Below are 9,398 nucleotides of genomic sequence, written 5' to 3'. Positions count from 1 at the left end.
TTACCAGAGGAGTCATATCAGGGCATTCCAATGATTATCTTAATTTCTTCATCTCTTCTGTCAATAGCTGTTGACTTCATTTCATTTGGCTGCCTCTCACTTATTTCCAGAGGCAAGAGGGCAAATCCTGCCAGTGCCACACTGCAGCACTGTGTGCTCCAACTGCAGCAAACACTGTGACATTATGCTGCATTATGCTGAGCCAGCCAGACACTTCGGCTGAGCCCTGGCATCAATGATGTATCAGTGTTTCACTGACTCCCATTCTATTAAAAGAGGTTAACAAGATTGGTGTTCAGCACTGATGTCTCTGTTTCTTATCTGTATGGAATGTAAAGTGCCCATAACTCAATAGCAATTGATACTCCATTTTTTTAAAGATCCCTGTAACTGGTGGCTGATTCCATTACACATTCTCAGTCCCTTAATGTGCTGCTTTCCCATGTGGATACATTATCCTTTACCATTTGCCAGCCTGGGCCTGGGAGCAGAGTGCAGAGGGGGAGGGAAATGAGGAAGCCCAACCTGCTGTGTGCAGTCACACTTCGCCACATGGACATGCGGGGCTCTCACGTAGCTCTGCGTGTGCCACGAACACAGCACATTGCTCATCCCCCAGCAGATTCCAATGATCACCCCACTACAAAGTTTGTAACAGCATCAGTTCTGGGATAAATCTGGGAAAGCTGGAGCGTTTCAGTCTCATTGACAGAGTGGAGTGTAGAGCTGTGTCCCTTCAAGTGAGGCCATTCACCCCTGAATTACCAGGGGCTGGTTCCCAATTGCAAAAAGCGGATGAAAAGATGTTCTGTCCTGGAATTGCATCCCTCTTTTTCACAAAGTTTTCCTTCCAGTGTTTCAGTTAAATAGAGGAAGGGGAAGAATAATTTTCTCCATAAAATGAGAGAATGATGATACAATTACAGCCTAATCAAAATCCAGAGAAATGGGGAGAAGTGGGATGGATATGCCCATGAAAGAGGATTCAATCTTTAGACCTCCAACATACCCCTCTGTAGGAATCACCTGGCACTTTGGTTTAAGTGGAATTACACTGCTTGAATATATACTGCAATTTTGTGTATAAAAAGTATGGAAAAAATGCACACCAGCAACAGGATGAGCACAAACTTTAGTAGCCAAGCAATCATTTTATAGCCATTGGTATCACTGGTAATGTAAATAGACAGACTGCTGATTTAGTTCTGTTCCTTTTTTTTTTTTTTAATTAAAAAAGTTAATTTGCATTTATTTTATTTCTTGGAATCTAGTTTGGATCTCATATTATTTATTGACAAAAATAAATAATTTTGTGGAAATGCTGAATGAAGCCCACCTCCAGATACATTAGGTCTTTTGAAAATACTATATCAAATCCAAATAGTGGTAAGGATAAAGGTTGGTGAAAACATCTGTAGTGGTCTTTTTTCTTTGCAAATTGATATTTTGTTTTCAAACTATAGCAGAAAAAATGCTCTTTGTGTCATATCACAATAAAAAATGCTGAAGGCCTCATAAAAAACCACTGCAAAGTTTTCGGTAAATTGTCATTGCGCATAGATGAACATATATCAAAGTTGTTCATAAATTTCCTGTGCAAACTTTATTTTTAGTGGGAAAAAAAGAGATCAATTTATGAGCTAACAGACCAAATATGTAAATAAATGACATATGCATGCACAGTCAATATCTATATGCAAATATCAGGCATACACTTTATTTCAAAACCTGGTCCTAAAGTGTTGCCAAAAGTGAAAGCATCAAGGTGAAGCTAGGCTATAAAATAATCAAGATCAAATTTTGTCTGTTAATCAGTTTTCTCAGTTCAGTCTCAGTAAGCAGAGGAACAGTTCCACATGTTTGACCTTGCTTTTGTCACTAAAACAATTTCCTGACAAGGTCCTGAAGCCAATTCTCTCCCTGTATCAATTCATGCAATAATTTTCATGCAATGTCCCTGCTTAACTAATAAGTGAGAGCTCTCTCTGCCTTAAGGGAGGTGAATATGAAGCCAGCTGAGTGTCCCCTGTCCAGATATTCCCATGTCCCAGTGTGATTAGCACTGTCTTGTCAAATTTAGCTCTAAGCCATTTGTGAACACCTTCTTTGTTTATAGTAGCACACTGAAATCTGCACAGACCTCTGTGTTTGCTTTTCTGTGTATCCTATTAACAGTGCACTACATTTCAAGACGTCATACTGCAGAAAGCCACAAAAGCACTTTTAATCAATTTAAACCAAATTTTAAAAATTACTTTCATTCTGGAAAAATACTGCTTGGTATAATTCTGAGAAAACAAAACTGGGGTTTAGTTCTACTGTTGTAAATTCAGAGCGCCTGTACAAGAATTTTTGTGCTGCATTTGAAATTCTTCAATTGCAATTTTGTACAAAAATCCCTATAAAAATCAAACCATAGCTAAGCAGGATTGAACCCTGTAAATGACCAGCTATGATCTGCTTGGAAAGCAGTATAAAGAAATTTTTAAAATTTATAACCTTGAGAGAAATTTTCAAAAAGCTGATAACTGATCAAAAGCCCAGCTATTTTTATTATTGCGTAAGAGTAATAAAACCATAAACCACAATAGTTCAGTTTTCATTCCAGTATAATAAAGCACAGTGTATTAGATCCTGATTCCCAGCCTTCTTTTCCTAGAGGCAGTCTACTTATATATGTACAACCAAGAACAACCTTCAACTCAGGACTTTCACTTTTCTTAAAAAGTAGAAATACAAAGAAAGCAGGAACTAAGGGGGAATATTGCTTTAGTTAAATGAGTCAAGAATGCATGAGGGAACTGCCTCTATCAGTCCTCATGTTGAATTCAGAGCTATATATTCCACTACTATATGCAAGGAACCAGTTTCAAGTGTATTCCATCACTCCCATTTCACCAACTATTTGTTCAGCAGCTGTATGTAGCTCCTGCCTGAAGAGATTTTAGCACGATGAAAACATGGCTCAGATAGTAAATTATCAATATACTGTTACTGTGTACAACCTGCAGAAGAGACAAACATGAAAAAGCATCTCCTATGCCTGATTTACCAATTTCTAGCCTGTATTTCAAATGGGAAGATAGCAAAATGTTAAGGGTTTGTTTTGGTTTCATTTTTTTTATGTCAATGATAACAAGTTATTATTGCAAAGACAGACTTCTGTATTTCTCTCAATAAACAGGACTGCATTACTGAACTATAAAGCCAAGAAGACTCGTACAGTGTGAAAATATGCAGGGGAACAACAGCTGTTAGTCATTATTTTCTCCTTATCCTTTCAACACCTCTCATTCAATTTGCTCTCTAATGGGTAAATCACACTTTCTCCCTAGGACATTTTCTCATTTCAGGCAGGTACTAAAAAGAATCCTGAGACAATTAAGAGTCTCAGTCATAGGTCAAAGACACCCCATCTTTTGTTGCTTTCACTGTAGACATTAAAGCTAATTTTTATGCTTTATCAAACAGCTAAAGCTGATGCTGTGTTCTCCTAGCCCTTTGTCACTACTAATGTGATGGAGGATGTTCCTGCTTTTCTTCTTTAGACAGTAAACCTTGCCTCATTTTTTTTCCTTACACAGCCTGTGTTAAATTTCTCAACAGAGAAATGTGAAATATAAAAATCATTGCTCTCACTTCATTTAGGCCAACGAAGAATTTGACATCAGACAGCTTTTAAACATTTCTTTTATGCTTTACCTCATCTGACAAGCTTCACAGTAGCTATTTGGAAAAAGAAGAAAAGCAGAAACAATTTTGCTTATGATCACATTCAGTTTATTGCACAAGTTACTATACATTGCTCTATTCTCTATTTCTTAGCTGTAAGACGAATATGCATTGTAGTTTGAGCCTTTTGTTCACTCTGATTTTAATTAATCTGATTCTAGGTCACAGTGAAAATAAGGCAGGGAAAAACATAAACAACTACAAACATCATATCCTACTAAACTGGATTTTTCACTGGAAAATACATTTCCATTTATTAACTCTTAAAGTCGTAATTATAAATTTTTCCAAGTGGCCACATGGCACAAATCTCCAAAATGACAGAGTATGTCCACTGGTGAAGTTGGAATGTATCACAGCATGCACAAGCTTGAATGTGTGCACTCTTCCAACTGTTTCTTGTTCAAAGTAAGTGGTTTGCTTTTCTTCAGAAAGGCAAGTCAGTCTACATCTGGTTTTGACTTTAAGATGTGAAAGATGAACCTGATTACATTTCCCACACAGCTTCTAATATGCAACATTTTTACAATTGGTACTGCTGGTACTATTTAGTGAAATGGATTGTGCTGAAGATGTTGTGGAGAAGGCACAAGCCTGTAGCTACTCTTTTAAGAGTAGCAGCTACTTGCAGCTACTCTTGGGCAGTGCTAACTCCTTATGCTTCATACAAACGCAAAAAGGCAAAAAACTATTCCAAAGAGTACCTCAATCTTTGTGGTACCTCAGTAATGTGGGTCTTTAATGGGACAATAAATTACCTGGGGTTTAAGCCCTCCTTCAGCATCTAGGTCAGCTCCATCCCATCAACCCTCCTTAAGGCTGGTATTATTACTGTTTACCAGCAGTAATTATAACCTGTTTCTGCCCCTCTCACATGCATCACTGATTGCAATCTCAGAAAGAGAAGGGGAAACAAAAATAATAAATAAAAATAGAAACAAAAGTAAACTCCCTTGGTACCGGGGAACATGGAAATGGTAGGAGCTCAGTGTAAAACCTTGCACGTGTAGCGACAGCATCCAGTGCTGGCAGTGGAATGAAGTATTGAGACCACATGAAAAAAAGAATTAAGGCAGGCACGCTTCCTCGGTAAAAATACCGTATTTTAAAAAGGGTGCGCGTGCATATATACACATATATATATATAACACCATCAACGTTGCTTGACGGGGAACACGTCAGGGAGCGCACTGGGGCTGACGCGTTATTGAGTAAGGACCCCTCCAAAGAGCGTCATGTTCTCCGCCACCCCGGGATGGGATCCCTTTGTCCGTGCCTGCTCCCGCGGGGAGCGGCGGGCGCTGCCATCCGCGGGCGGGTCGCGGTGCCCCCACGCCGTGACTCGCCGCTCCGGGGCATAAACAAACACGGCTGGAACAACAAAAGGCCGCGGCTGCGGCGGCCGGACCCCGCCGCCGGGGCGCAGAGCGGCCGGGCACGTCCCCAGTGCCGCCGCCGCCCCCCGCCCCGTTCCCACAGGGCTGCCCCCGCCCGCCCCCCGGCAGCTGCCATGTGTCTGCTCAAGTGCGATTAGCACCGACTCGCCAAATCCCCCCACGCCCGCTTCCCCTCCCCGGGCCATTTGGGGCATGCACGCGCCCGCGCCCCGTGTTTACACGGCGGCGCCTTCGCGCGGAGCCTTTTTGTGGATGGCGCTGGCAGATGAGCCGGGGAGGTGGGGGCTCCGCGCCGCGCAGCGCCCGCCGCCGGCTATAAAAGCCTCCGGGCCCGCGGGAGGCAGCGCCAGGCGAGCGGCCGCGGACCGGCGGAGGATGGAGGGGGGCTGCCCCCCCCGGGCGCTCTTGGCGGCCCTACCCCCGCAGGGCTACTCGCCCCTCTCCTCCTCCCGGTGCGGGGGGCGGCCCGGTCCTGCCCTGACGGCCTTGCCCTTGCCCCGCAGCCCTGCGCCTTTCTGGAGACCGTGGGTGCCCGCGCCGGGTGAGGCGGCCCGGCGCAGCAGCCCCGGCCCCACAGCGGTGAGTGGGGCGCGGCGCGGCGGAGCATCTACCGCCGGCATCGCCGCACACACGGCCGGGATAGTCCCGGCGGGGAAGGGGATGCTCGGGGAGGGCCCGGTGCCGTGCCGGCGGGCTGACCTCTGCTCTCTCCTCCGCAGCCTCACAGCCCCGGCGGGCTGGCGGAAACCTCCCGAAAGCTGGCGCAGTACACGCACCCCGTCAGGTAAGTGGCAGTCCCCCATCTCCCGCCGCCGGTTCCCGGGGGAGGACCTCGGGGCACCAGGGGCCCGTGGCGCTGCGCGGCCAGGAGGGAGTCCCTTTCTCGCCAGGGTAGTGCCGTAGAACTCGCTCTCCCGCCCCTTTTGTTTCCACCCATATATTTATGTAGATATTAAAGAGCCTTGGGAGTGAATTTGCCATCAATGTGCTTTTGAACTGACAGATCTTTGTGCAAATGATTGCCAGGACTCGTGGATTTAACATCTTTGAGGCGTTGAGGTCCCTCTGTGGTGTGGGACTTATGACACAGTTATATGGTGTTTTTTGGTGATGGTAGAGTTGGCTGAAGCATCTTGCGACTCATTCCTGCGCTCAGGATTAAAAAAGGCAAGGGGGCGTAGTTCCTAGGCTGTGCTGCTGTGCAAACATCCAGCGCCATCCCAGAGCAAGGAAGCAGGTGGAGGCGTGGGAGAGAGTGGCAGGAGGAGAGGGAATGCACTGGCTAAGCCACCATTGCCGAGGAAAGTACTGGTGTAACTACTGCTTTAATGACGAATGGTAGTATCTCTACTGTCAGTTCTGAAAAGGAAATAAAGAAAATAACAGCTGAATCTGTAGGAGAGTCTGTATTCAGAAATGCTGGCAGGTGTTGCAAGGTACTTAAAATAATTGCACAGGTAGTTGTTCCAGATAAGATGCAGCTTTCTTTCAAATCTAGGCTCTGATCCCTCAAATACTGATGCACCAACTAAGCAACTGTACAGGCAGACTTTACTGTGACTGCTCCAGTGCTTAGGTTTGAGTGAATGCTGTTGCATGGAACATTGGGAATGGAGACCCGTTACAAAGCCAGTGTTAGTGACTTTGTGTTGCCAAGGAAGCAGGGTTAAACAGTAGCCTAGAAAGTATTTCCTGTAATTGCTAGAAAGCTATTAGTTCTGTTTCTTAATGCATTTCTATTTTAAACAATCTGTAGCCAGCATTTCATTATGTTTTAGTGTGCTAGTCTCTTGGCTCTTAGGACTTCCATGGTCTGTTCCTTGAAGCTATTTCCAAACTGTAAGCAAGAGAGGATGGTAGTTGAAAAGTAACAGGAACTTGAAGTGTATTAATTGCAATTAATACAATTGCCCTTGCTAACTGTGATCTTATCAGCCTATTTTGTTAATTTCTGGATACAACACCGACTGCTTTAAAATCTACATCAATGGGACATCCTCCTTAAGGAGTCTGTTGATTGGTTTTGGAAACACAGATGAAATATCAAGGTCTGATCACCCTTGGACCTTTATCATTCCTTTGAATTTTACAATGGTGTGAAACAAGTATCAACAACTACCTAGACTGGGGACCTTCAGTAAAAAAACTAATTTGATTCAAATGTATTTTTGATCCTGTTTGACACCCATTATATTCCCTAGGAATAGTTCCAGTAGGGGCAGTACTACTTGGATCAGTAGTACTGTGTGGATACAAAAATGCTGCTAGCAAGGATTTCCTTGCTATTTTCTAAGTCCGTGAGAGACTTTTCTCTCTCACAGAGATAGTGGCAGAGTTCTGTAAACAATGAAACACCTGCAACCTTGAAAAGTCTTGTTTATGGTACAGTAGAAAAATATTTTGACAATGGATGTTCTAGGATTTTACCCATCACCCCCAAGGGGTGGCTGATCCTTGGTCCAGTTAGGCTATGAAGAAAAAGTCTATAAAAGAGTTTGTAAAATAATTAAATAAATCAATCTTGCTGCACAATTCCTGCCTGCTGGATCTTCTCTCCTCCTCCCTACGGATGTGGGACACAGTAACATACCCTAGGGCATTTTAGTAGTACTGTTTATGAGGTACTGGAGTGGGAAGTTTCAGATGCAGGGTCTCGGGCTTTAGTAAAAACTAAAACAAAGAACCGCTGCAAAACTAGCACTCTAAATGCACTTCTATCTCTTCAGATGAAAATAAGAATCCAGAGAATTTTTTTTTCCTAATCAAATGTAGAAAGCAATTTAGTAATTGAGCATGTAAGGAAAATTTCTATAGGATGCTTCTTTTAATAAAATTTCACTTTGGTTTTTTGCATGTCAGCCTCCAAGTACATAATAACAATAAGCAAATCTATTGTATACTTGTTTCAGACTATTTTGGCCCAAATCAAGGTGCTATGATTACTTGTATCAGGAAGCTGAAGCACTTCTGAAAAACTTCCCAGTTCAGGCTACAATTTCCTTTTATGAAGATTCGGATAGTGAAGATGATGAAGATGAACTGGAACAAGATTCAAGAACAGAATCAGGTTGCTGATTGCAGGAAAGGCCAATGCCACTTCTAAGATGTAATTTAAACTTAATATAAATATGTATTATAGTATTTTTAAAGATAATTTATTTCTATGTAAGTTATTCTTAATAAAATTGAGATGTCTTGTAATTTTATCTGAGCCTTTCTCCTTTGTTCTGTTCTTGTCCTGGTTTAAGTGGGGAAGGTATTGATTAGTATTTTAGTATCTGGGGTCCTACAGTTTGCAGATCATAAGTTGAATTTTTGAAGCAGAGAACAGATGCCTTACTTTGAAGGCTCTATGGTTATGTTTCTCAAAGTCTGAGGACACAAGGAAAGTTTGTTATTGTGATTTAGTAGGCTCCATATGGAAGTGTATCGAGGAATCATTGGATTAAGTATTCTAATTGTTTTGTGCCTGCTGTTACAACAGAGTTTCAAGCATTGGAGAAGAGACAATATAGCTGTTTTCTAATTGGAGAAAAGAGCCCAAATTCTAATCTAGTTCTTGCTGTGTAGAGGTGTTTGCCTCAAGTCAGTTGTGCTCTCATGTACATGTACTGTATTATACATAAAAGTGGGAGTTTCATACTCCATTTGTCCATAAAGTGGATATCAAGAAATGAGAAGAAGGTCTAATTGAGTTGTTATAATCGTGATCTTGGTTTTAATAATTGAAGCAAAGCTTGGTACCAATCATCGCGAAGGCAAAAGCCCCTAAAAGAACAACAACAAAAAAACAAATCCAAAGCTTTAAATTAAAGGCCAGTGCCTCTGTCAGGTAGAGCCTGTGTACTTACCTGGATCTGCCCTTGCGTGAGTGCTGTGTGTGCTGCTGCAGGCCGCGTCGGCTCAGAGTGCCGACACCATCCAGGGAGTGCTTGCCCCGTCCCATCTGCTCCCAGAGGCCCTGCTGCAGAACGGAAGCGGGCCGTCACACAGAGCCTTCTCACACTTAACCTTCAGAGCGTGGGCTGCAGCAGCTGTGTCTGTCACAACCTCCCAGCCTAAGCACCTGCCGCTGGGACACCTGGACGGAAAACCAACCTTAGCGCAGGGGCAGGCACCCCTACCACCCCCGGGGGCGACAAGGCGGCGCACGGGGTTACGCCCTGCTCCTTGCTCACAACCATGTCCAGTCCCAGGCGGTCTCCCCGGCGCCAGCCCCGAGCCGAGGCGGCCCGCCCTGCTCCCGGCCGGGCCGCGGCCCCGCCCGCC

General features: G+C 43.8%; 1 protein-coding gene and 1 long non-coding RNA gene across 2 annotated transcripts; one reads left to right on the top strand and one right to left on the bottom strand.

The window, feature by feature from the left end:
* Nucleotides 1-5,242: 5,242 nt before the first annotated feature.
* Nucleotides 5,243-8,335, top strand: RIPPLY2 (ripply transcriptional repressor 2). Its single transcript, XM_039569077.1, has 3 exons — nucleotides 5,243-5,708; nucleotides 5,849-5,913; nucleotides 8,039-8,335. The coding sequence occupies exons 1-3, from the start codon at nucleotides 5,322-5,324 to the stop codon at nucleotides 8,202-8,204; spliced, it is 618 nt and encodes a 205-aa protein (XP_039425011.1). The 5' UTR covers nucleotides 5,243-5,321; the 3' UTR covers nucleotides 8,205-8,335.
* Nucleotides 6,099-9,385, bottom strand: LOC109144983. Its single transcript, XR_005604194.1, has 2 exons — nucleotides 8,981-9,385; nucleotides 6,099-6,488 (listed from the first exon to the last, which is right to left on the bottom strand). It is a non-coding gene; the product is annotated as an uncharacterized LOC109144983 (long non-coding RNA).
* Between the last annotated feature and the right edge of the window lie 13 nt (nucleotides 9,386-9,398).

The sequence above is a fragment of the Corvus cornix genome, chromosome 3, assembly GCF_000738735.6.
Source record: "Corvus cornix cornix isolate S_Up_H32 chromosome 3, ASM73873v5, whole genome shotgun sequence".
Lineage (NCBI taxonomy): Eukaryota > Metazoa > Chordata > Aves > Passeriformes > Corvidae > Corvus > Corvus cornix.
Note: the sequence above shows the minus strand (reverse complement) of the source record. Positions and strands in the feature narration are given on the sequence as shown.

Coding starts and splice junctions, on each gene's coding strand:
- RIPPLY2 (XM_039569077.1), top strand. CDS start 5,322: ATGCACGCGCCCGCGCCCCGTGTTTACACGGCGGCGCCTTCGCGCGGA. Junction 5,709..5,848: donor GCAGCCCCGGCCCCACAGCG/GTGAGTGGGGCG, acceptor TCTCCTCCGCAG/CCTCACAGCCCCGGCGGGCT. Junction 5,914..8,038: donor CAGTACACGCACCCCGTCAG/GTAAGTGGCAGT, acceptor TACTTGTTTCAG/ACTATTTTGGCCCAAATCAA.